At 46.5% G+C, this 27739-nt stretch overlaps 3 protein-coding genes across 5 annotated transcripts in view; 1 reads left to right on the forward strand and 2 right to left on the reverse strand.

Annotated features, from left to right (window-relative positions):
* The window catches only part of LOC119179928 (uncharacterized), a 37716-nt gene extending 30526 nt beyond the window's left edge, over positions 1-7190 (reverse strand). For 2 of the 3 annotated variants that reach the window (XM_075883976.1, XM_075883975.1), the window contains exons 1-4: positions 6414-6648; positions 4944-5143; positions 3907-3984; positions 2912-3039 (exon numbers count right to left, since the gene is read on the reverse strand). In XM_075883976.1, coding sequence (XP_075740091.1) covers positions 2912-3039; positions 3907-3984; positions 4944-5143; positions 6414-6514 — 507 coding nt within the window. In that variant the 5' untranslated portion in view covers positions 6515-6648. Of the gene's footprint in view, positions 1-2911; positions 3040-3906; positions 3985-4943; positions 5144-6413; positions 6649-7061 lie in introns of those variants that run through there. The other variant, XM_075883977.1, reaches the window with a different exon arrangement.
* Positions 6827-27739, forward strand: part of LOC142786344 (uncharacterized) — a 121107-nt gene continuing 100194 nt past the window's right edge. The window contains exons 1-2 of the mRNA XM_075883973.1: positions 6827-6987; positions 25919-26006. Coding sequence (XP_075740088.1) covers positions 25930-26006 — 77 coding nt within the window. The 5' untranslated portion in view covers positions 6827-6987; positions 25919-25929. The remainder of the gene's footprint in view (positions 6988-25918; positions 26007-27739) is intronic.
* On the reverse strand, positions 10700-12267 carry LOC119184393 (piggyBac transposable element-derived protein 4). Its single transcript, XM_037433929.2, is given in 3 exon segments — positions 10700-11968; positions 11970-12187; positions 12246-12267. Coding segments are annotated over 3 exon segments (1398 nt in total). The 3' UTR covers positions 10700-10810.

Here is a 27739-nt window from a genome sequence, read left to right on the forward strand (position 1 = left end):
TAGCGCCAAATTCAATTGGGATGCACCAGCAAGCCAAATTGAGCGAGTGGAAGGTATTCAGATGGCGAGCACGCGACCTTCTTCCTGTTGCGCAACCCGCCACATGATGAAAACGGCCATCATTGCGTTCTGATTGATGGTCTGCCCATCCACCTATTTGTGCACTACTTAGTCTAAGTAAGACGTTTTTGTTTACGTGTACACATAAATTAGACAAGAATAAAGAGCAGAGTTTGTTTGAATGTTTTATTGCCTAAACGTACGGTTTATGCAGTACAAATACAACTTGAATGTTTTACGTTTTTGGTCGCATACAAAAGTGGACCGCACATGCCAGCATGCTAATAACCTAGTATCAATCCAGTGCACATCACCACACATACGTATATACAAAGACAAAAGAAAAACAGTAATAACTATACACAAGTTCACAGCACGTATCCCGATATAAAATCATCCCATGAGTGGGACAAGATAATACGGCACACCGCACACTTAGGATGCAAGAGGAAATGATACAAAAACCATAAGGTACCGGAGTTAGACATTTCTACATTTTCTATTCAGCATCAGGTTTCTTTATAAAAGCTTAAGCAAAAATTTACAAAATACTGAAGCCACTATAGAGTGTTCTTATAAAATAACACGAAGGGTTTATGCTTTCTTCAGCGTAACATACCTATATTGCTTAATGAAAAAAACAAAAACAAAATACAAGCAGATAAATAGTACACACACATGTCCGCTTCAGAGGCAGAAAATGGTGAGCTCAACTATAGAAGTAGCGGTGACTCAAAAATATGGAAGTAGCGCCTACTTTTGCGCATATGTGTGTCTTTTTGTCGTCTGTGTTTTCTGAGCGCTCAGTTTTTCAAGACCTCAAATATGCAAACAAATCCTAAAAGTTACAAAAACTTCCGCATTTTTCGTGCTGCAGCAGATTTTCTGGTGCGTTGTTTAGCCAAGGAGATGTTCACGAAGCGAATATGCCACAACAGGCGAATCCTTGCAAAGAGGTGCACAAAGGCTTTCTTGCATTCTTCAGAGCAGAATTTTTGCCTTCCCATACAACTGTGCAAAATGCCTGCCAAAACTCCACTCACATTAGGTAGGTGCGCCACAACACCGATATATTCCAAAAAGCAAGCTTCCATGGCCTTAATATCCTGAAAGCAATCGTCAGAAAACATTGTTACATTGCCAAATAAATCTGAGGAGATGTTGCTTGCCTTAAACATAGCAAAATACTGGTGTGATGCACAAAGCTGGCGGTCGGCATTCTTCAAAAGGGTGTTGCACACACAGTGTGGAGGCCTATGCAACAAAAATTGCCGTACGAGATAGCCCCCAACATAGTAGAGAACGTTATCCTCTACTATATCATGGCTAATGGGCTGTTCCTCATCAGGAAGCATATCGACTGTTGGTGCTGCATCACAAGTAGTAGGAAGCGAATGAGGTGGCTCTGACATTTGTGCCAACACAGTGCTGCGATCCTGTTCACAGTTTCCTTCTGGAAAAAGGGCAACCAGTTTGCCAACAGAAATGTGTTTCAGACCTGATGTGAACTGAAGCACATTTGGGTTGTCATTGCAGCAATGCTTTAACCTAAGAAGCCCGAAAAGGTTCTCCAGGGGGTCCTGCTGTAGCCAGCGAGTCAAGAGAACACGAAAATCAAAATCTTGGAAGAGGTCGTCCCAGAGGAGAAGGGTAGCCTTTAAGGTGACCTTCCATGCCTCAACTGTGTGTGGTTGCCGAGGCCCGTCAAATTTCCACCTTTCAACCCACGACAGGCACTCCCGCAAAAAGGCTAGGTGTTCGGACCCTTCCGAAATTGCATAACGTAACTTGTCATTGGCTTTTTTTACAGAAGAGCTATTCAGACAGTCGAATAACTTATCTATCTTCTCGAGAAAATCAGCTGTTGGTTTGGCGGATGCCGGCAACACGCCAAGAGCAATGAATACATCAATGGCCACTGAGACCGATTCGCTCATCACCTGGCTGGCATATTTAACTTTCATGTTATTGAAAGGCTTCCGGTAAATGTGGTTGTCGGTTAGTTTCTTCGCCAATTTGAGTTTGAGAGGATGCGAGCTTTCGTATAGTTGCGTGATGAAAGACCAATCCACAATTTCTTGCCCGATATGGAGCTTGTGAGGTGCGCGGAGATTATTCCTTGTGCATTTAAGTGTGGTGTGTCATATAGGAAATAAATCTTGCGGCTTTCAAGCACAAAAAACGGCTCTTCAGGCGTCACACCTAGCTTACTTGCCAAAGTGATGTTGCTTCCCCCCTGGTCGCAGATGAGCGCCTTCACAAACAACCGGGCTCCCTGCAGCTGCTTGATTAATGTTATGATCAGATGATGAAGAGTATCTGCGGGCGTTTTGGTCCTTGATACTGTGTAAGCAACAGGCTGAATCCACGTTTTTGAAATGCCTGCCACAAGTATCAGGAGCGCTGAATTTGCCACGGCTGGTGTTCTTTGCCTACCGTCATCGGAGAATCCCATCACAATGTCATGCTTTGCATCATACTGCAGATGTTCCTTCAAGGACATTTCGTTAAATATTAATGTGCACGCACGATCTGTTAAATGCCTATTTCGGGTAGCTTCTTCGAGGGCTTCAATAGCGGTTGAAATAACTCCGGGAGTCATCGGAATATTTGATAACCACTGCTTTAGCGACCTCACAGTTGGCATGTCAAGCAGTCTTGACAGATGTCTGTACGCTTTCGGACCATGAAAGTATAAGTTTAAAGCGAACTGGCGGTGCTCGGGCGACCACCCCCGTCCTCTACGTTTCACGCCATTAATTTTAACTTGAGTCTCAAGCAATCTAAAGAATGTCTTGCGGACGTAGGGCCTGATAGCATTCAACGCCTCGGACTGGGAAAGCTTTTTAACCTTTCTCTTGCCAATTCTTGACAGTGCCTTCCGAAGCCTTGAATTTATCTTCTCCAGGTTCTTCATTTTTCTGGCTGTCCGGGGTGAGCACCTAGAAGGCTTGTGTTGTCGACCCGCTGGATTGGAACCTGAAAGATTTAGAAAAAAAGCTCATTTATACTGTGTTTTTGTGAAAGCTGACCATGATCTTTAAACCTAGTAAAAGTTCTAGCGGCTTTTAGAATTGAAGTGATTACTTCCATGAGTAATCAGTTGGTCATATTTAGTTCTCGATCCTTCACTTATTCAAACTTGGGGCATTGGGAACAGGCCTCTGATAAGCACACTGCTGGGCATTGAGCCTACTAATGGCATGTATAAGCATCGTGGGCAACATGAAGCGTCAACTAATTTTTCCTAATCATTAGCATACTCCTTGTTAACAAACATTATTGGGTATACGTTTAAAATGGTATGTTTAGGAAAAAAACAACGAATTCATAGTCTTCTTTAAAAAACACTAATCCCTCTTATAATAATAATATCTGGGGTTTAACGTTCCAAAACCACGATATGATTATGAGGGACGCCGTAGTGGAGGGCTCCGGAAATTTCGACCACCTGGGGTTCTTTAACGTGCACCTAAATATAAGCACATGGGCCTCAAACATTTTCGCCTCCATCGAAAATGCTGCCGCTGCGGCCGGGATTTGATCCCGCGACCTGCGGGTCAGCAGTCGAGCGCCATAACTACTAGACCACTGCGGCGGGGCACTAATCCCTCTTGGGAGGCAACAAACAAGCAAGAAAGGATCGGACAAGCACTCGTCTCGTCCTGCCTTTCGGTATACATCGCTCTGGTTCTCGTACCCTAGCAATGAACTAGCTCGCCCAGCTGACACCCTAGTGCACTTTAGGATCTGTTAAATGGTACGTGACATTAAAACGATAGCTGCAGGGCATTAATTTATCTGGAATAGTTTTAAAGAGCTTAGAGAGCAATACAATTTGCGTACATGAGGGCTCAGTCTGTTGAACTTCTTCATCGGCGCTGTAAGCGGGCATTGCAGTGGTATTCGCGGGCCGACGAGAGCCTGTGAAGAGAAATTGGCGGAGCACAGATTTCAGCGTGACATACACACAGCTGGTATTAGGCGTCACATTAAATATTTGCAATTACAATCACTCAGGGCGTTTTCTCACTATTAATTGGTCTCCTCGCGTATTATGTTTCAGTACGAGTAATAAAAAAAGTGTAAACACACAAAAAGAGAACGCTACGTGTCACTCACTAAATATATGGGTGTCCCAACTATCCTAAACCAATATTTTAAAAATCTTAATGCGATGTGCCTAGAACAGGTTAACATCGTGGTGCCCGTGATGACCTAGCGCGTAACCGAATTCTTGCCAATTACACTTATTTGGCCCATTGAAAATAAAAGTAATTTTGTAATAATAAAGCTGATAAAGATAAAGTACCTTTTGGATTCTTAATTTTAAGAGCGACTTTGAACTAGGGTGTCGTAGAATATATATATATATTTAAAAGGCCAGTTTTGTTGCTCCCACTGTCAGAGCTATCGCGCAATTGTTTTAACAGCGACACCAAGTTGGCCGCTACTCACTCGCCATGTGCGAAATAGCTGATAACGTGCCACATGGAGTACTCTCTCAAATTATGAGGTCATTTTTGCCTTTTCCTGTAAAACTCTACACCACAGGTAAAATAGCAGGGACAACTGAATCAGAATCGAGGAGGTTACATGTAGAGCGTTCTGAGTGACGCGTTTGCTCTAAATTTAACGATTGTGAAGCCGGCAAATTTTTTACTTAGCTAGTTATATCTACCAGCAAAATCATGCCGGCGAATCCATGGATGCTGTGTACACCATGCATTGGTATTGTTGGTGTAATCTGCGCGAGAATCTTAAAAATACTGAGTCATGATAACTCGGACAGGTACACATATTGAGTATTAAGACATTTCTGTAAATAGATGTAGAGGCATGAAAGTTTGTGCTGTTGTATGATCACTTTACAGTATTCCCACCTGGACTTTGGACGTGTGTCTGCCCATCGCCAAAGATGGAAACTGTTGGCACAGCACATCTTAGCAGCCCTGTCTGTCCAGGGTCTGCGTAGTCTCTGCTGGTGAAATGGGCAGAGCACAGGCGGTAGCTGCTGTAGATCTGACGAGGTGGTAAATGAGCCAGGTCCTGCCGTCTCGCATACTGAAGCCAAGCGCAAGATCTGGAAAATCAATGTGTGCGTGTGTAGTATTTGGGTTAGAATGAATTTATTTCTGTTTTCAGACGTAGATGGATAGCTTTGAGTGAAAACTGGCATCTTTATTCGAAGTAAGCGTTATTTGATACATTTCTCATCTTCCTTTCTTAATTGAATTTTTGTAACCAAGACGACTTGTGATAGCAATCCTGAAAGCAAACTTTAAAATAAAATCTGTCTTTATTATTAAGAGACGCGGATACATGCTTCTACTTGCGCGATAGTAATGTTTGGTGGCAACGACCCCAGCTTTCCTCCTAATTCAAAATATATTTTTGCAGACAATAGCAATCATCCCACACCAAAATCTCTAAACAACTATTCGTACATATATACCCTCGCGCACTGCGTATTCCTCTGGTATTTCTCGTGCCCTGCTGCAAATCTTTCATAAAAACCTTATTAAAACCGGTAATAAATTAGTAGAACACGTAAGTTTACATTGTCCAATTATTTATGGGCTTTTAGCTGCAATTGCATTCTTGTAAATATATCGTAATTGTACTTAAGGCTGAAACTGAAAACATGAAATAGAAGTATACATTATAAATTATTACTGTATAAATTTATTGCTAAATTCCTCTGCAATATGCCGTGGATTTACGCGAGGCCAAAATGAAAACACACAATTGAAACGCAATAATGTAATAACATCCGTCTAAACTCCCAAGTGTAATAATTTATGTACTCAGTACTTAATTAACATAGTACTAACAACACATGCTATGAACGTATATGGACCCTCCCTTATAGCCAAAAGATTATGGGAATCACCTTCCTCCAGCTATGGACATAAATAGGCTGATAATATTCAAGAATAATAATAACGCATGCAACGAGAACAGACTGAACGCAGGCAATCAAAAGGTAATAAAAACAGTGCGGATAAGCTTACACTGTTCTATTAGTTACTGTATATGCTGCTACAGTACATTTGTGCCATGCCTTGCATTGCCTTAAGCCAAAGTGCAACATCGAAATGCAATGCACGATCGAAACGCATTTAATTGAAAACGCAAGTATAAACAATCGTGCATAGCAAATGTATTCGCTGGAATAATTTCCAGATGCTCTACCGTGCATGTCATGTATAATTGAAGCCGAAAAGCAATCAGAATGTAATGAATAAATCATGTACGTGTAGCTCAATTAAATTACACAGCTACTGCAGCAACCGCATCCTGATATGCCGTGGAAGTGTAGAAAGACAAAACGAGCAGCATGCAGATCGTACCTTTCGTCTGCCGGGATCCGAAAGAATTTTATGCCGGTGTGTCGTGAAGAATTCCGACACCACTCAGCGCAGCACGATTTGTGATGACGGCGAGAATCCATGGATGCGTCTGTTTGGCTGAATCTTGCATGGGTTTCGCTAAAACAAACTTTACAGCGGTAAAAGCGGCCTTCGGGACACCGCAGGCTGTAGCATACATGGGCGCGCGAAAAGAAACGCCCCCTTTTCGCCGTGAGAGATAGGACGGCTGCGCAGTTCCCGTTTTCCACTTCGGGTGACGCTCTTATTTTCGTAATCTCGAACTGCAACCTTTAGGTTCACTTGTGTAGTAAAAACTCCGGAGCTAATGAGTAACCTAGTAATAAATATAAAATAGAACAAGAACGTTCATTTAGGTAGTACAGCTCTCAAACGTTAGGATCGCTGCGGTCTCGGGACAGAAAAACCGCGAAGTTTCACCGCCCAGGTTCATTCGACAACATTTTGTGGTTGTGGTCGGTGGAGTCATTGTCTGTGTCAACGTAATCGACGCGGGTCTCTAGCGCTCTGTGACAAAGCAACGCAACACTCGGCTGTGAGTACCAGTGCCTCTTACTTCATTGCATGTGCGCAGTAATGCCCAAGTGTTGAGAAAATGTGGTCACTTACCTTTCGAAATGGCGAGGGCCTATGTGAACATGTAGCGAGGGCCTATGTGCACGTGGGATGGACGCATCAGCAATCCGGCTGCAGTCCCTAAATGTAGCGAAACGTTTTCTCGGGCTTGTAGGGGGGGGGGGGGGGGGGTCGCCGAGCTGAGCAGACGTGCTGCGAATGAGCTTCGCAGTTTTCGCTAATTGTGCCGCCCTATTCTCCGTTTCATAAACCATGTGCAACGCTGTCAAAGCTAGCGCTCTTGTTTGCGCTGTGTAGTGCCGCGACGAAAAAGTAGTGCGTCGCTTGGGGTGTACGAGAATCAATACATGCTTCTCGGGAAACTTCTAAGCATACATATTTGTCATCATGTTAAAAAAACAAACTCCTGTGTTGTCGGATAAACAATCCAAATATGCGAGTTGGTAATTTATGTTTGTCGCTTTCGTATCAGGTTTTCGCTCTCCGCGCCGCCGTTTTTTTTTTACTTGTTGTGGCACAACTGCTTCGAAAAAATGCTACCTAATCTATGAATTAACGTCATCTTACACGCAGCACTCGCTCACATCAACGAGGTAAACCGACAATGCGGTATGATCGCGACAAAATCGCCATGCTGGTCAAACCTCGGTGCCAGCTCAGCAGGTGCCGGCCCTCACAAGGGAACACGGTATGCTACAAAGGAATAGATACGTGCAGTTCACTTCCGCGTGCAAGTGAGTTGAAGTTACTGAAAAAAAAAAACGAGATTTCGAATTGAACTCGCTAAAATTATAAAAAAAATGGCACCACGTGGATTCGAACCCATGCACTTCAAAACTACGGTGAACTCTCCGGAGCGACGCGTCAGACCACTCGACTACGAAACCGCTTTTTTTTTCTTTATTGTCGACTACGAAACCGCGCGGAGCAACATGTGTTTTCTTTACGGACAACTTGCCTAGCCTTCACGGCGTTGCACCTGATCTATGAAACGGAGTATAATTGCTTCCAATCGATTGGAAATCATCACTGTAGTGTCCGTGAGCATCCCTGGACTCGATTGATACCATTTTTGGTCCGGTCAACCGGACTTTTCGTCAATTTTCGACGTTTTCTTCACTTGTGCGACGCTAGGCTTAGCGCACCACGCCTAGGCTTAGCACGAGTACGGCCGCGGCGCGCAGCTGCGTCGGCCGCCCGGCCCGACTCTTCATCGCCGAAGATGGCCTCGGCCTCATCGCAGCTCAACGCCGTTTCCCACAACCGTTTCGCGGCCCTTGCTACGGAAGACATGGACTTTTGTGCTGGCGGCAACGACACTACGGCCAACGTTTTTAGATAGCGGCTAGGTTCCTTTTGGCGTTGTATAAGTGGTTGCCAGACTGGAAGGGTGGTTGTTGCCAAATTGCCGCTAAATTTGGCCGAAAAGTTTTCTCCTGTAGTTGTGGCTTCTCCGTAAGAGTTTGATGCTATCCGCGGTGCATTTCTTGGCTGAAAATTTTTCTCTTGTAGTTGTGGCATTTCCATAAAAGTTTGGTGCTGTCCGCGGTGCATTTCGCGAGTGCATGAGCGACGCTGGCCGTTTTAATTGACGGAATGAACCGAGCCTAGCAGAAGTCGCGCGTGGTGCGGCTGTGCAATTAAGAGGCCGTTTTAATTAACGGAAGGAACCACGCACAACAGAATTCGTTTTATTTAAGGAATGAACCGCGCCTAGCAGAAGTCGAGCGCGGCGCTGCTGCGCAATTAAGAGGCCGTTTTAATTAACGGAATGAACCGCCCATTACAGAAGTTGAGGCGTGTTCTCTTGCTGTGTGCGCAGCTGTGCGATTAAGATATCGCGTCTCAGTATTAGGGATTGTGGGGAACACTGAATAGAGTCACAGGAGGTGATGCGCTGCCCCCCTCCCTCTTACTTTTTTTTTCCTTTCTCAGCTGATCGTGTCGCGTCGACCGCGCGCTACGACGGGACCGCGCGCTATTGGACTGTCGAAGACGCCACCGCTTTGAGCGGCAGTTCGACCTGCAGACAGTCGGGAACAGCACAGAAGCGGCCGCCGACATCCGAGTGATGGGGAATTTGCAAGGACCTCGGCTTAATTATGGTGAACCAGGATGCAGTAAGTCGTCACGTACAATCGCCCCGGCAAAAAAACGAGCAGACCCACACTTCAGGTACAATGGTTGCAGAAAACAGCTAGCTGTCCCAGCTCCGCGGCACATTCACGATGCAGGGTAGACAGGGGCAAGGCTCCTTTTTTTGCCTCTCGAGACGTACTTCGTCGTTGCACGTCTCATCGTGAAAGACCCTTTCCTTCGATTAATGGAGGTGATCGCTCGCCTTCCAGACATACATAGCTGTAGCATATCAGACATACCCCGATTAACCAGCCTTGGAACGCTTATTCATCGCATGTATACACGAGTCTGAACGATATGTCTTGTGCTGACACAGCTAGGGGAAGCGTAGCGTCCTCCGTCGTAGCATCGTTCGATGTAGCCACTCTCAAAATGTCTTTCACACACGACAGCCTTCGGCGTCAGTCTCCTGTCTGCCCTCTTGATTTTGCTCTCCCATTCTGCAAGCCGTGCTGGGTCCGTCGGTGCGGTGAACAAAGACACCTTTTCCTCGTTCGAACGATATCCGCTCCGGCACAGCGGCACAAAACACGTCCTTTCTTTGCATTGCCGCTTAGCCTTCAACATCTCAGGACGTTGCTGCCCACATTTTGCGACGACGAACTTGACACTACAACAGGTCGAACACTGACAGCTGTCAAACGCTGAGCAAAGCATGGGACGACAGGAGCTTGGCGGCTCTCATGCACCCACTCGTCCGGCAGCGCCACTTGCGGCCACTGCGCGCAGTCATCACGTGCGGGGCCACCCTCTCTCGTACGGAATGCGCGCGCTCCGCGCACTAGCCAGTATATTCTAGGCACTATAGCAACGCCAAAAGGAACCTTGCCTAGATAGCTTCAGTTGGCAAAGCGCGCGGCATTCCACTGGTGTGGGGCGGCTTACCGCAATCGCCAACCAGGTGGTGGCGCTGCGGTAGCGTTAGGATTAACTCTTTCCTTACCGCCAGGAAAAGACCCGTTGTCATGTGGTGCAGAAAAAAAAGTTTATCGTTATATAACAATGTTTTTTTTGTTAATTGTAGTATACCAAAATGTATACAAATAAATGCGCTTTTTAATGATATAAATACAAAACATGTGTTTGCAACACAATAGCAGAAAAAAAAATCCCAAACAACAAATTTTTCGCAACCACCGCAAAAAAAAAAAAAGTGGAAAAGTAAGCATGGTGGGCACAAATATCTCGGTAAAAAAAATTCAAGATATGCGTTTTGTGGCATATTTACATAGCTAACTATCCTAAAAGTTTCGACAGTACACATAAAAAAATTGTTAGCACAGCAGAGAAAAAAGTTAGCACTTGTGATTACGGGACAGTTTTCTGAGGGTGCAAGAAAAAAAAATTTATCCGCAGATAAAAAATATTTTAGATGTTCTGCAGCCCATGAAAATGTAGAGGAATGAATGGTCTAGTTATTTCAATAAATTTAGAACAAGTTTTTATTACACAGTAAGAATAAAAAAATAAAAAATTCTCAAGGACACAAGTTTTCTTTTTTTTTTTTTCAAAAAAAGTGGGTGTAACAAGCGAAAAGATGGCAATACAAATTCTGAATATACACTGGTTAGGTAGTAGTTACTTCTAAAGACCACAGAGGTTACAAGAGTACGCGTAAACAACTGTGAGACCACACAAAAATGTTATCCCTTGTAGTGGCGGTGCCACTCGCCAAAGCAGTCTCTGGTCGCGATGAAGCACAAGTAAACGCCACACGTTTCACAAAAGACACTCGTCTTGTGCTCAACCTTGCGGCTCGCATAGCAGAGCTTGCAGTTGCGCCTCGTTTCCATCACTTTTGGCTTGTGCGCAGACTATCAAGGGGGAGGGGCGCTGCCAAAACCTGTGGCTTCAATTCCCAGTAGCTGCTTTACAAGCTCAATTCGGAAGGCAAGCTGGTCATAACGAGGTGCTCGGTGCAGTTCTGGAATTTCGGGGTGCTCTCTCCTATGGGCCTCAAAACGAATAAAACTGTTCACAACAGCGATGTCGATGCAGTGGAAGAACAAAGTTTTCCACCATCTGATGCACTTCATCAACACATTGTACGATGCGATGAGCTGGTCTGACCTGTCTACTCCAAGCACGCCTGCATTATATTCTTCAATTAGTCTTGGTTTCCTAATTGGGACCTTCTTCCATTGGCCAGCGATCTTTACTTTCCGTGTTGCAGTCACATGGCTGTTCGCAGTATGGGCAGTGCTCATCATGTGCACCGCGCGTCTGTCCTTCCATTGAAGGTACAGGACGCCTTGATGCCGCAGCCAGCGAACATCTCCCCTCTTGGCCTTTTTCTCCCATGTGGAGTCCTTCAATTCCGCAGGGAACGTGCGACGATCCTTCCGTGTCGTTCCACAAGCAAGAGTCTTCCGCTCCAGGAGGTGTAAAAAAAGAGACGTGGACGTGTAAAAATTGTCCATGAATAGTGTGTATCCCTGGTCAAAATACATTTCGCACAGGCTAGTCACGACATCAAATGCGAGTCCATTTACGCTCAATGTCTCGCGCTTCCCGGTGTAGACACTAAACTGCACTGTATAGCCGGAATTGGAGTCGGCGAGGACCCACAGCTTGTATCCCCACTTGACAATCTTGTCGCGAAGATACTGTCGTATTCCCGAACGGCCTTTAGATTTCACCATTCTTTCGTCGACGGAAACGTAACGGTCTGGCTGAAAATGGAGCGCAGATGCATCATTGATGTGCCGAAGTAAAAAAGCAATTCGGTGCAGCTTGCCGTCTGTAGCGGGATTGGTAGCTTCATGATCCGTCACGCTCAGCATACCGAGGAAGGAGAAAAAAACGTTTTCTTGGCATAACCCCACGTGGGATTAGCCCAGAAAACAACTCTGCTGTGCTCCAATAGAGGTGCAGGCGAGGCAGTTGCACTATCCCCATGTAGATGAGGAGTCCGATGAACTTCATCATTTCATCTGGGGAAACATTTTTCCACGATCCGTCGCGTTCCGAGTACGTTGGTTTCTCGAGGTTGTGCGCCCAGGCGTATTTATTTGTGTTCTCTCACATCGCTGTGACGAGTTCCGTTGTGAAAAACATCCAGGGCTCGAAGAAACCGACTAGCGCTGCTCCGTCGCGCCATGCCCAGATCAACTCCCGGTTTCCGTCTTGGACAAAACTGCACGCGCTGTGCAGCGGGAGGCATTGAATCGCGCCCATAGGACTTGGAGACCCTGCGGATAGAGATAACTGTGACAACACGCTCGGTCCCCTCGCGGGCGCTCAACAACGCGATAAATCCCGTAAAAAAAACTCGCCGTCGAGCTGACGAAGACGTTCCCGGTGTGTTGAGGGCCTCATCGCTGTCTGTGCTAAACTCCGATGATAGGGAATCTTCTTCAGGGCCACTGCTACCACTTTCATCTGAAAAATCTACTGTAACAACACTAGAATAACGAGAAATAAGATTCCTTTCAGACCCAGCGCGCGACGCCGACGCCATGGCTGCCGTTATCGCCAGACGCTCGCTTATCTTCCAAGCAAGGTCAAAAATCACCGGGTCTCCGGAAACCGAAACCGAAACTGACACGGGTTGTGTGCTTCCTGAGCTTCATTTCAGATGGTGCCTCATGTCCATTAGGCGCGTTGGGGCGCGGGAATTTCAACTTGAACCCATCGATCAGATTGACCGAAATTGAATAGGCGCGGTAAGGAGAGTTAAGGTTCCTAGATGAAACAAGGTAGCGTCACTCATTGTTCTCGATCCGTCCTCCTCACTCTCTCGATTACTCCTCTTTTTCTCTGCCATCCCCGCGTCTGTAATTGGTGCATTACTTGCACGTGATCTTGCAAATGGCTGGTGGTGTTATTTATTATTATGCAAAAGGTTCAAAGCGAGCACGCATGCGCATATGGCCCCAGCCAGATTCTCGCCGTGACCAAAGACAAAATCGTAGCCAGAACATAAACTGAAGAGCAGGAGCGTTTCGGTGCGCGCTAAGTCGACCAAGATTGTTTCGCCATGCTCGTTCAATGCAACATCTGCGTTTTTCAGCAATGTTGCGTTGCCGTAAACAACAGAAAATGGTTTCGCTCTGTTCAACTTACCTCGTGCTTTCCAAGATGAAGCGCACCATGAAGTGCAACTATGAACCATTTCACGCGAATGCTTTCGTGCAACTCCGTCAACGTATGTCGACGCGGATCTGCGAAGCGAGTTCACTTGTTGGTTTTTATTGAAACACCAGGCGCGCGTCTAATGCGTGTCTAGTGCATGCCAGTTGGTACAAATACATGTGGGTATGCACGTATACAGAGCAGCTGTAGGTTGTAATCAACGCACCTTCAGAAACATTTCACTCTTGACCAGTTCCCGCTTGAGCCGAAACGCGCTGCTTCGAGACACCGCGCCAGTAGAACTCCCACTTTTCAGGAAGTTCCCAGCACCGTATCAGAATCGCTTGGCATCACCATTGTCCAAATGGGCACATTTAAAAAAAAAAAACGTCATCGCAGTGCTGCTGCACAAGTGTTCGTACCAGTCTGGTCGTAGTTTTTCTTGCGTGTGCACAAGCCGGTTGTAATCAATCGTCACAACGTCGCACCCTGTGTCCACTTACAGGATCCAGCAAGAAGCACGTTCACTGTGTCACAGACGAACAAAACACAATCTGAGAAGTGGACTAGTTAAAACTAGACGAAATACCGCGGCCGTGGAATTAAAATGTACTACGGGAGATGCCATGGCTAGTGGTGTACAGTATAGAACTGCACAACGTTGCCGGTTGAGTAACGCACATCCCGCTTGCTCTTGTGCTGTGCCGTTTATGTTCATATGTTCATAAAGGTAACTGTTTATTCTACGTCTTATTTCGTTCCATTTTGTTTCATTTACATCTATTCACCCTAGCAACAGAATCGAAACATTCGCTTTTGAATGAAAGTTTTAAACCTTCTAGGGGGCACTTCAGGAACATAGGCGAAGAGGAAAGGGAAAGGTGTCGCTACCTTGGAAACTTGTTTCATCTAGGGACCTTAGTTAGGATCGATCTCGGCGCGTCGTCTGCTACTGCTACAACGGGAAAGGTGCCGACAGGAGACTACCGCAGTGGTTAACTCTTTTATTTGAGGAGCAGAAGTGAAACTTCGCTCGCGTTTAACCTTTACGGAAAAGAGCTTTTTCGTTTTTTTCGCAACATTATAACTAGAAACAAACAGCACGTAAGACATGACAAAAAGAAAAGGCAAACTGTACAGCGCGCTTACCTTCATTCCTGTTCGCGTTGTAGCCGGCGTTTATTTTAGGCCAGTATATGTGCAAATCACCCCAGGATCCCGTAATGCTCAGCGATATTCTAACCTTACTGGAACATGTGTTACACGGCCAAAATCCGCTGAAAAGCTTAGAAAATCAAGAACCAGCAAGGAAGCCAGAAAAAAATTGTTTTGTAATTTTTATTTGACATCGTGAAACTGAAAGCAGCAGCTGCATTACTTACAGGGACATATTTACAAGGGTTAAGTGGTCAGAGTTGTACTGCAAGCCTTCACATCAGCTTCACTTTCTTTCTAGCAGATGCGACTTTTTCTGAAGAGCTCAAGCTTTTACAAGTATCTCTGGCAGCGAAATGCAGTGTTAGCACTATGTAGGAGTGAAGAAGCTCTGCCGTAGTGGTGACCTTGTGAACAGAACAGCCCACACTAGTAATGTCGCAGTCTTCAAGAGCGTCGAGGAGGCTCCTAAATGTCTCCGAGCAGAGCCGGTTCTTTTGCAGCTCATCCGAAATTTTGGCTTAGATGCCTCGAAACATACAGAAGAGAAGCAGCTCTGCGGTAGTGGTGACCTTGTGAACAGAACAGCCCACACTAGTAATGTCGCAGTCCTCAAGAGCGTCGAGGAGGCTCCAAAATGTCTCTGAGGCTCCCGTGCTTTTGAGAGGCAATTTGAGGCTCCCGTGCTTAAATTCCCTCTCCAAAGTGAGAAATGCCTCTGGGCACTCCGCATTTTCGGACTGGATATTACATACACAGTCAGAACACCTCTGATGCTTGAGGTAAGAGCGGACAAGATAGCCGCACAAGTAGTAAATAACACAGTCCTGTGCTGCTGGTGTGGAGTACCCATGATCAGGTGCTGTCGGTGTTTCATTCTGTGCAGTAGAAGAGATTTCAGCCAACTTTGCTCGAATAGCCTCCTGGAGTCTTTCGTGGGACGACAGTGTGTCCTTTCTTCCCCTTTTCATGCTGTCTGCAACAGTGGCAAGCACAAAAGTCTGCTCATCACTCACGTTCCCAGTGACACAAGTGCTGATTGGTGTATACAGGCTCGGAAGCCTATATATGTGTGCAAAGCTGATTAGGGTAGGGTGATCCTCATCCCCTCCATAACTTCTTGTCAAATCAAAAAAACCTCTGAAAAAAAAGGAAGACGTGTTTTTTTATAAAAGCAATGTGTGCAAACATAAACGTGATAAACAAAAAGAACAAACGGCTTACCTCTAAAAAATTCTGGTTTAGTTTGCCCGTGAGCACATAACGCGCTCCTTTAGAGAGATCCGTTATGAGGTCCCGTACTGATGCAAGCGTAACACGAAGCGACTCCATTGTAACTTGCGATGTAAACATCACTGTCCCATTGGTGATATGGTTTTCCTTGGTCTTATTTACAGCATCAAGGAACTCCTGGATGACCTTCAAAATAAGCCAGTGAGCAAATTAATTTCACAACAATGCAACAGATGTTATGAAGCATTATCTGTACTATTTCACAACAGTGCAACAGATGCTGTAAAGTATTATCGTTACCTCAACTTCCTTTGACGAACTTGTTATTCCAAACTTCGGAAGCTTCACATTCAGGGCATCGAACAGGTTGTTCACCATGAGGGTGAATTGAGCAGTTCCATGGCAGTCTTTCAGGTCAGACTCCTCTAACGGCTGGTACACTTTTAACCCAATGGCAGTGCTTCGGCTGAAAAGCTGAGAACAACATATATGAAAAATTTGCGGCTTTATTTTTATAAACAAACATTTATGCATATAAACAAGCAGTTGTCAACTATGAAAGGCATCTAAATATGGTAGATAGGGCATTTTTGTTTACCTGTACAGCCAGACTCACGTTCATCTTTTGCAGACTGTCTGGGCTCACGTGCTCCTTTGTCAATTTCGGAACCACCTGAAGCTGCTGTTTCCCATCTACTTCTTGGAGTCTTCGATAGTGGTCAAAGTTTATTTTATGTTCACCGATCTGCAATGTTTAAAAACAACAATGAGACGAAGAAAGGTGTTTCATTGCAGAAGCCACTCCTTAATTCAGAGTTGCTCACGCATGAAAAATAAGTAAAAACATTCTAATCTACTTACCATGCCATACTTGTGGTGCATGAGATTGTTCCTTATGCACTGGATGATGTGCGGTACATCGCACAGGAAGTAGAGATGCTGATCAGGTACACAAGGATGGTCAACTCTGTGTTTCGGTTCATGAAGCTTGCCTTTGATAACAAAACATGACCACATGGCCTTGTTGGTGCTGGCACCATCGCTGATAACAGCGACTGTTGCATTGTGCTTGTGTAACTGCAAAATGGCTTCTAAAACAAGCCTAGCTAGCACTCTTCCAGCGGCTGCATGTCTCGTAGCAAAACTTGCAATTGGTTGCACCCAGGAGTGAAATAAAGGCACAAACATGACTACCAAAGCGTGGTCGGCTGTTGTTTCCGAGTCATGACCATCTCCATAATCAACGAAGCCATCAACCTTGTAAGTACTCGTGTTAAATGCGACAACCTCTCGCACCTTCATCTCGTCCAGTACTAGCGTTCCGTAGCATTGTACTCCTGCTTTGTTCATCATAAAGGCCCCAATACTGTCAAGAGATACCTTGTTGAAGCCGAATTCACATGGCATTCCTTTCATCATTTGTCTCAGCCTTGTGGTTGTTGGAAGTGGCATGAGCTTCATTTTTGACATTAGTCTATAAGCTCTTGGGCTTGAAATTCTCAATAGAAGACAAGTCGTGAGCCATTCCTGTTCATAACGCCTTCCTCGCGGCGATTTCGCCTTTGCGACTTTCAATGCTGACCTAAAAGCAAGTTGCTGTGCTTGCGGAAGACTTTCCACTGCTTTTTCAACTTTGCTCGCTGAAACTTTAGACAAACAGCGTCTCGGTGTAGACGCTTCTCTTCTAGCTCTTTCGCGAAACACATTGGCCCTGATGGCCTTTTTCTTTAGGTTGAGTTTCACGTTCAGCCTTCCGTTTTGTGCTTTTTTTTAGGACGACGCTTCATTCTATCACCAAAGTTTTTTTTGTTTTTTTGCATGGAGGGCACAAGTGCTTACCTGACAGCACCATGCATTTCTTGTTTCGCCCTACACCCTGCCTTTTCATGGCTGCCTTTGACGATAAAATACCTGGAAACAGCTCACATTTACACCCAGGGCAAATCTTGAGCGCATCGATGTAGCGAAAAAACATTGTTAAATTCTTCTGGCTTGTTAGCAGGGTCGGAATGTTTCCATCTTTCTCGATGTAGCTGCACGGCGGAACAAGCACACCTCTTGAACTAATTTCAGTCGCCAAGTCTTGCCGGATTACAACCGCCTTTTCAATGTACACAACGCCCCCAGACTCTTCGAGATTGTAGAAGATAACTTGGATGGTAGAAGTCCTCACATTCCACGAATCAAATGTCGGGCTGCCCTGCACAACAGCAAGCCAGGGCGCAGTTCCTAGCGTGATAACATCGGTGCATTCATCAACATCCATGCCATCACATGCGTCAGTTTCGTCATACAAATATTTATCACTTTCGCAGGAAGAAGCTTGGGCGGAAACCACTGACCTCGCTTTGGGGGGCTTTCTTGCCGACTTCGGCACCGTTGGTTTTGAGAGATGCTTAGGTACGTTCGGAAAAATTCGAGGTACAGCACGCTCCTTCAGTGTCCATCTGCCTCGCGGTATCGTTACGGTTTGACCGTTCACTGTGTGCTCGTAGTAGCTTATGATGTCTACAGGCTCGAAATGAATGTCACAGACGTACGTTTTTGGGGTTACCTTAAAGTTATTCTGTGGAATCGCGTTTTGCCATGCCTTCTGTAAGTCGGGGTCCTTTGGGGGCTTGAAAAAAAGTCGCGGTCCGGGATTTGCAGCTGCCGAAGCATACCCCGAACGACAGCCGGGCGCGCTGCACGTCGGCATGTCGAGAATCCGCGCTGACACTTCACGGTATCCACTGCAAAGAGTTCATACCACTGTAGAACCTGTCCAAGCTGGAAGTACAGGCGTGATGAACGTGCGAGCGCCAGCAACACACCAAAAGCACGTGTCTGAAGCAAGCGTCACCGCTACTCACTGCTTCCCAACTGATCTCAACGGAATGCCAGCGCCACCTTTCGCAAGGGCGACAAAACGACACCGCCTCTCGAAGCGAGTTTGCAAACTGAAAAGTATCTAAAAACGTTGACTACGACCATCGACACGATAAACGACCAAGAGGTGCTAAGCAGCACCGGCCGCACCGCAGTCGCGGTGCGCGGCAACGACTTACACCCAAGCGACATCGCGGGATGGAAATTCTCCGGAAAACAAGTAAGCCAACGACTTAATAAGCCCCAGCTTAACGAAGTTACCCAAAGCAGCAAGCCAACTCCGCAATTTAGCGAAACTCAAGCAAAACGCATGATAGCGAGAATCGCTAAAGCGTCCCGCATGCCGCTGAATTTGCCGCGGGAAGAGCAGAAGATTGTAATACGACAGAGAGGAGGGCTATTCCTAGCGAAAATCGAAGCTGACATCGTAATGCCCGCAGTCATAACAGCAGCCAACGTTCCCAAGACCGCAGTGAAAGCGGATACGATTTGTACTAATCCCACGCAGAACATCATTGTGATCAGCAAGCCCGATGAAGGATGAGCACGTTACTACGCAAGCGTACGCTCCCTGTACATTGGGGGCCGTAGCTACGAAACGCATGCCTACTGCACCGCGCCTCGCGGCACAGTGAAAGGAGTAATCCGTGGCATCGCAGTAGAGAACACTGCCGAAGATCTGCATGAGAATATCGTTAACCAAGGAAACCCGCAGGCCCTCGAAGCGCACAGGATTGGAAACACTACCTCCATCGTCATTTTGTTCGCAGGAACAAAGGTTCCCAACTACATAAAGTACGGCTCCATTATAGTAAAGTGTGGATTATACAGACAACACAACGTATGCAAGACATGCGGCAAAATCGGCCATCGAGCCGATGTATGCCCCACGCCGGAAACCAAGATCTGCTTTGCGTGTGGCACGCCTAACCTGGCGGCAGACCACGTGTCGCGGTGCAAGCCACGTTGCAAACTGTGTAATGGAGCCCACGCCACGGGCACGGAAGGCTGTACGAACAAGTACAAGGTGCCCTTCGTAGTTACTCGGCGCAGATGGGAGCGCAGAAACGCGGCGTCAACGTTTTCGTCGCAAGACTTCCAGCAGCTGCCACCGCAACAACAGAACGAAGCACGTCTATCAAATAGAGGACGCAGCCGCTCGAGGAAGCGGGACAAAAGCAGGGGACAATTGGCGAGCCACGGCAGAAGCACCGACAGCAAGCGCAGGGAATTACAACCGCAACCAGCAGCGACCGGGCAACGTGATAAATGAGGCCCAGGCAGTCAACCCGCAAGCAGCGAACCGCAATCCGCTCAACCACGTAGCTGAAGCGAAGGACAACACCATCCAGTCACTACGCAATGAAAATGCCCAGCTCAAGAGATGTATCGCTGAACAGAGAGCTCAAATGCAAGAGATGAACGTTAAGTTGAACGAACTCGTCAATGCACAGCAGCAGCAGCAACAGGTGACTGCTCAACAGGTGCAGCAGCAACAGGTCGCCGCTGCAGATTCAACCAAGACCCCCAACGCCAACGGAAAACAACACACTCAGCCATGGAGGTACAAGCCCCAGTTCCTACGGAAGCTAACAGCGCAGAACCCGAAACGATCGACGTTGCTAGGACAAGCGAACCGGCACCCAAGAAGCGAGCGCTCGAATACGCACGTGAACGAAGAGTCAACGCTAGGCTGGACAGCCTAGAAGAACGTCAAGATCGACTAGAACAGACCATGAAAGCCAACTACGAAATCCTGAGCCAAGCCATCAAAGTTACTAATGATCGCCTCGATGCAACCAACGCACGCCTCGACACATTGGTGACACCCGTACATGGCATGCAGTCTACCATACAAGGAATACAGACTAAGTTGGATGCACTAATACACGCGCTGATGGCGTCGGGACTAATCCCACAACAGGCCTTCACCCTACCGCAATAATGGACGGGACAATGGCAACGGGCACTGCTAACCACAGAAACAGAGCACAGACACAACAGCATCATCTCCTCATATGGCAGTGGAATCCCAACAGCATACAGGGTAGAAAAGCATTGCTACAACAGTACATACAGCAAAGCACAGAGAGACCCGACGTTATAATACAAGAAACGCACAGTGAAACCCCACCGACGTTACAGGAGTACAGATCCTTTGTGAAGCCCCCTTGTGCACGAACAGTTAGGAAAGCCGCAGGGCAGGGGGTCTGCACCTTGGTAAAGAAGAATCTAACTTCAATAGATCACGAGCTGCTACCCAACGGTGCCATCGAGCACAGCACGGTCGAAATCGTCACCGGGAAGTGCAAGCCCCGTGAAAGCACTTTCATAATCAGCGTGTCAACAAATAGTCACGCCAACGATCCGCGCGCGTACTACGTGGACGTGGCAAAGTATCCCCACCGGCCAAGCACGTACGCAGCAGCAGTCATCGCAGCAGACACTGGAGTACTCGCAACGTCGGGAAGCATACGGTGCAAGTCGCCCACGCAAGCCGAGGAGTTTGCAATCGCACTGGCACTAGCGATCCCGGATTTCCGCACGGCCCTCAGCGACTCGAAGACGGCAATAGTCAACTTTGCTACAAACAACGTCCATGGAACCACTGCAAGAGTATGTTCAACTATAGCAAGACCGGAAACCAACATTACCGTCAAGTGGTTCCCTGCGCACGCCGGGGAGCTGGACGTGGGCCCGAACCGCAACGAGGAAGCAGATACGGAGGCACACGCGCTAACTGGCCGTGGGTCTCTGTCAACGCATTCCTCGGAGCCGCAACGACCCGATGCCGAAGACGGAGAGTATTTTATCACAACCTACGCCGACGTTCTGCAGTGGTACAGAACAAGCAGACGCCTCTACCCACCGCCTCATCGAGACCTACAATGCAGAGAAGCAGCCACACTACGGCAGTTGCAAGTACAAGCCACATGGACCCCCGTCTGGGCAAAGCACGTTTGCGCGGAGGTTTACACTACTGATGTATGCCAATACTGCAAGAAGGCGCGAGCCACCCAGAGACACCTCCTCTGGGACTGTGCACCACCGCCGGGTAACCAAGAAGTAATGCCAACTGCCATAAGCAGCAAAATCATCAGTCGAGAGCCAGGCAACCAAAGAGACGTGGTCCAGCACGTGCTTAGCATCCTGGAACGCCAGTGGCCGAAAGCGGCGCCCCCACGGGATTGACGCGAGTAGGTTGCTGCTCTGGGACGTCCGAGCACGCTAGTGTCTCGCTTTAATCCCCCTACCCCTTCCCCCTTTATGCCGGATCGTCAATAAAGTTGTTTCACTCACTCACTCGGGCTTGTAGGTTCACGACTTTTGAACAAAATTGTAGCCCATAGCAGCAGAAGGACAGACGAAATGGCAGTCGCGTGTTTGACTGCATGCTCTGCGCTACCCGAAGTTTAGTCCATCAAGTGCCGAGACAGTTCATTTGCGGCAGGCACCAAACTTGAGAAGAATGGGTATTTGAACAGCACATAGCACGCAAAGCTTGCGGGCGTAGCGTTAGCGTAAGGTTGTCAAACGAGTTTTAGACCTATCGACGACATCATGACCAATGCCTTTTCAATATGCTGTATATCTGCAGGTGATTTGACGTTGGTTTCTTGAAAAATATCAGCGCTGATGTAGTTGTTGTACAGTGAAGTTGTCACGTGTGGCCTTAAAAAAAAATCGACATAACCCACGTAAGTGGGAATCGGCGTTAAGCCACGAACGCACTAGCGGCGCCGCTTTTCTCTCTCCCGCCGAGCATAGAGGAATATCTGCCGCCGACCCAATCGCTCCTTGCGCTATTTCTGCCGCTGGATGGATATGGCTGTACTCTTTAGATCGGGCGGTGGATAGCGCCACCAAGCCGAAATACTGAATAAACCAAACACTATATTTTTTTTCCCTTAAAAAGCGAGTTTGAGGATTCGTACTTTGCAGTGAAGAGTTTAATTTTCACTCGTGCCTTGACTTTAGCCACCAATCACATAACCTCCTTCTAGTTAAGTCTACCCGCTTAGTCTATTTTACCCTCCCGGTCCCTAAACCCCAGTGCTTTGAAAAACTCTGCGCCATCATCCAGGACTATAGGGTGAAGCCTTTTACAGAACATTATCAAGTGTTCGGCAGTTTCTTTTTCCTCTCCACACGCACTGCATACTGTGTCTACCCCTTCGATTTGGCCCGATATGTCTTGGTTCGCAATACTCTCGTCCTGTCCTCAAACAGTAGAGAACTACCCCGAGTATTATCATAGATCCTTTCCTTGGCAATTTTCTCCTTAAAAGTTCGATAGATCTATAGTGTGGACTTCTTAATCATGTCCATTCTCCACATGTCAGTCTTCGTTTCCTTCACTTTCTTTTTAACCGATAGTTCTTTTTGGGTTGGCCACCTGCTGTTTCCACAGTGGCCTATTTCACAGTGCCCCATTTTTCCACAGTGCCCTATTTTTCATCACTGCTGCATTCCTGTTACCTTTAGTCGTCGCGTATATTTCGTGATCCCTCAGGTACTCGGTCCCATTGCTTATCCATACGCCCAGATATTTGTATTTATCTGTTATCTCTAGCGTGACCTCCTGTATTCTAAGCTCACTACCTTCGTTGTCATTGAAAATCATGACTGCTGATTTTTCCTTACTGAATCTAAAATCTAACCTATCTCCCTCATTACCGCAGATGTCCATCAATCTCTGCAAATCTTCCTTGTTGTTGGCCATTAGCACTATATCATCTGCGTACATTAATGCTGGTAGTGCCTGATCAATAAGTTTTCCTTGTTTGACTAAAGAGAGGTTGAAGCCCAGTCCACTTCCCTCTAATTTTGCCTCTAATCCTTGTAGGTACATCATAAATAATAAGGGTGACAGGGGGCACCCTTGCCTAAGCCCCCGTTTTACCTCTGCAGGCTTGGATACCTTTTTTTCCCACTTTATAACTACCTTGTTACCTTTATAGATGCCCTTCAAAAGATTAGTGACTACATGTTCCACGCCTAGTGTGTCCAGTATTCCCCACAATTCCTCTTGAACCACGCTATCGTACGCTCCCTTGATATCCAAAAATGCTAGCCACAGGGGCCTGTGTTCCTTTTCTGCTATTTCGATGCACTGCGTCAGTGAGAACAGATTGTCTTCCAACCTCCTGTGTTTCCGAAACCCATTCTGCAGTTCCCCCAGCACCCCCTCATCCTCTATCCATGCCTGCAGTCTTTTCTTTATAATCTGCATCGCCAGCCTGTAGACCACTGATGTCACTGTTATGGGACGATGGTTGTTTATGTCAGCTTTGTCCCCCTTTCCTTTATAGATCATGCTCCTTCTGCTAAGTTTCCATCCATCGGGAACTTCACCATCGATTATTATTTTGCTCGCTGCCTCTCTCAAAGCCTGCTTAGACTTCGGGCCTAATGTCTTTATCAGCCCAATTGGCTGATAAAGCCGAAGCAAAGTGCCAATCAGCGACATGCGTGGTTGTCGCCATAGCAATGCACGGAGCTTGTTTTCTTTTTTTTTTTTGTCTGTCATTTTTCTCACGCCGTCAGTTTCTGAAGCACGCTGACAACGGCACCACGGACACCGAACGCTTTTTAGAGGAGATTAGACTCTACCCCTTCTTATATGACAAAACGATGCCTGATTATAAAGATAAGGAAGCAAAAATGATCAGATGGGATATTATAGGATCTATGTTTGGATTGACAGGTAAGTGGGGATTGCGTGGCTCATTGCGTGTTGAGCGCAAATGAATTGTCTGTTTTATTCACTCACTTCGCGGCGCATTTCGAGAGCGGCGACGCTGAAGCAACAGCAGACACGCCATCACGGTAACGTTGAGCGTTGCGAGGATGTCGTCGTCGCCGGCCATTGTTCGCATGATTGCACCGTAAAGTCGGAGAGCTCAGAACAGACGACGAAAAAGCGCGTCTCTCTCTATCCGTCTCTCTCGTTCTGTCACTCACACTAGCGCCACCTCTTAGTGAGTCATACAACCAGGTGATTATGAACTGGTCGCAAAAAACATGCATTGACAGACTCGCAGCTTTAGGAGCTTCACCCTTAATATAATCAAGCGATCAATGTTTTAGACAAGAGGTCGGCAACGTTTTGAGGTAGAGGGCAGAGTTGCGTGAAGCCCACATGGTCGTAGGGTGCACAGCAAAATTGGGTGAGGATGTGCACTTTGCAGGGAAAAAAAATTTTGGCAAATTGTCGATTATGACATTCAAAAGTGGAATATAAGGCGTAACTTTGCAGCACACATGTCACAAGGTTGCAAATATTGGGCATGATATAGCAACAACAGAAACCACTCATGTAATGTGAATCGCGGTACTCAACATTTGTAGCCATCTCGTGAAAACGTCAACATCAAGATCGCTCGTCAACAGGCTCTGAAAGATGTGGAGGTGTTTATCGTATCGTTGTGGAGTGGGGGAGGTTGATTGGAGGGGGGGTGGACCGCGCAAAACTGCCCTGATAACTGTAGCTTGCCATGTCGTGCTCTACAGTCTGGAAGGGAGACCACGAATATACAATATTTAAGTGAAAAGTTAGCACCTTGAGACAGGGTTTACCAAATTCAGTGCATTTGGTGATGTCACACTGATGTGGCTTGCACAATCTTGTATAGGGACAGAAATTTGCATAACTTGGGTGGCCATTTTCATCTGCAGTGACAGAAGAGACAGAAAAGAACTAGAATGGTTGGTGTACGAGAGAGGTCAGGCTGTGCCGCTTGTACACCTTAATGGGTGCGTATTGTGTATATCCTGACTGGAAGTGAGTTCTGCTAGAATCTTTTGTCTTTGCACATTTGGACATAGATAGCTCTGTACTACTTCGTTTCAGTCTTTTCGTGTGAGAAATGTTCATACTGATGTATTACTGCAGCGAGATAATGTATATGAAGGAAAAGATAAAGATTTGATGTGGAAGATGTGAGTATAGTACATGTCCTGTCCATATATCGTTTTTTGTATTTATTACCATGCTGTAGTAATACATCAGTATGAACCCAGACCAACTCGCCCCCTCCTAGCCTGTATTCTATAATGGATTACAGGTTGGTGTGCTTGTGAGATAGTGGGACAGGTGTTGTGCCACTTCTATAAATTAATGGTCATAGTTGCTTAAAATCGCTTCATATTATTTCTAAGCATCCTATCTAGGTATTCTGTAGGTATGCTTTTGTTATGGGAGTAATACCCTTTTCGTGTTGCCTAATTTGGTAGTCATTCTTGTGTCTTGCATAGTTTGTTTAGTGCACATGTGCAGACAGCTGTATATGCATGCGCAACATTTAGCACTTTATTTTTTACATTTATGGCGTGGTTTCAGTCATAATGTGCTTGCGATATTCCTTTGCTGTGTTTTTGGACGCAATACACATTCAACTGATGGCAAGCGAATTTTTCAGACTGAAGCAAGATGAGAAGTAAAGCGACACCTCGTGTGTTGATGTCAGCCCGTCGGTCACCTAATAGCAAAGGCTTCACCATTGCAAGGTAAGCGAGCATCTTGCACCCAGCGTTGACCATCGAGGTGATAATTGTGACGATAAAAAACGCGGTTATCGAGATTGCACTGTGTGAGCTATCGCCAAAAGCAAGCATTAGGCGGTCGTGATTTTTCCTGAAGGCGATCTATGGTGTGTCTACAGTAAGCGTCAGCGAGTTGATGCATTATGATGGAGCCATGGTCATCAGGAGGGGTCTTATTAATGGGGGCTAAGGACGAAACATATGTAGGACTATGCAAGTGTTCATTGCTGAAGTTATTAGCGGAACCACTGGACGGCAGTGTAGGAAGTGTGCAGCGAGAAAGTGCGTCTGCATTCTGGTGCTTTTTACCGTACTTGTAGGTAATAGTGAAGTTATATTCTTGAATATGTATAATCCATTGACCAAGGTATCCTGATAAATTCTTGAGTATGTAAAGCGAACATAAGACATGATGGTCTGTAACTATAGTAAAATGACGGCCATGTAGATAAGGTCGAAACTTCTGCACCGTCCACACGACAGCTAAATACTCCTGTTCAGTAATGGTGTAATTCTTCTCTGCGTTGGTCGGGACGCGGCTTGCATATGCAACGACCCTTTCACAGATTCATCGCAGTAGAATACCTCCGATTTCGTAACTGCTAGCGTCGGTATGCAGGAGTGTGGGTGCTGTTTCATCGAAATGGCAATGTACTGGTTCAGATGTGAGAGCATTTTTTAAGATGGCTAAAGGCTCATTTTGAGGCAGGAGACCACTCAAAGCGAACACCGCAATCGAGTAATTTGTGCAAAGGTGCCGCTATCGACACAATTGTCTCGTATGAATCGGCGGAAGTATCAAGCCAGCCCGAGAAAACTGTGCAAGTCCTATGTCCTTTCGGGACAAGGAAAAAGAAGAACCGTCGATATTTTATCGAAATCGGGACGAATTCCATCGGTACTCACAATGTGGCCTTAAACATTACTTGTCTTGCCGGCAAAACGGCACTTTTTCGCGTTCAGCTGAAGGCCAGAGGTACCAAGGCACATAAGGACTTCGTCTAAACTGTGTAAGTGTTGAGAGAAGCTTGACGAGAGAACAATGATGTCGTCCAAATGGCACATGCAAGTCTTCCACTTCAGGCCATGCAGAACGGTGTCAATCATGCACTCTGATGTTGCGGGTGTGTCCATCTAGTGTCGAAAACGTCATCTTTTCTTTATCATCCTGATGCATCGGTATCTGCATGTATCGCGAATGTAGATCCAGACTCGAGAAGTATTGAGCTTCCTGTAGCGAATCTAAGGTATCATCTATACGTGGCATAGGGCATACATCCTTGCGCGTGATCTAGTTCAGCACACGGTAATGCAGAAGCACACAGAACCACACAGAACCATCTTTTTTTCAAACTAAGACGACAGGTGATGACTAAGGGCTAGCAGAGGGGCGAATTACGTTCCGTCTCAACATGTCAACGTTTTCTTCAGTAACCTTTCACTCAGCTACAGATACGCGATATGGCTGACGACGAACAATGGACGTACCGTCAGTCTCAATCCGATGCGTGGTGACGCACGTCTGTCTCAATAGGGAGAATGGGCGTCAAACGAAGCTTCGTGCTTAGTCAGTTAGGCAAGCAACTGTTGAGTCTGCAAAGGGGTCGGGTTGGAACTGATGGTAGCTTTGAGGGTGGAGATGAATGGGAAACGTTCAGCAGGATCTGGTGGAGCAACGCAAGCCAACGTTAAGCCCT

Source organism: Rhipicephalus microplus, unplaced genomic scaffold (assembly GCF_043290135.1).
Source record: "Rhipicephalus microplus isolate Deutch F79 unplaced genomic scaffold, USDA_Rmic scaffold_22, whole genome shotgun sequence".
NCBI classification, from domain to species: Eukaryota; Metazoa; Arthropoda; class Arachnida; order Ixodida; family Ixodidae; genus Rhipicephalus; species Rhipicephalus microplus.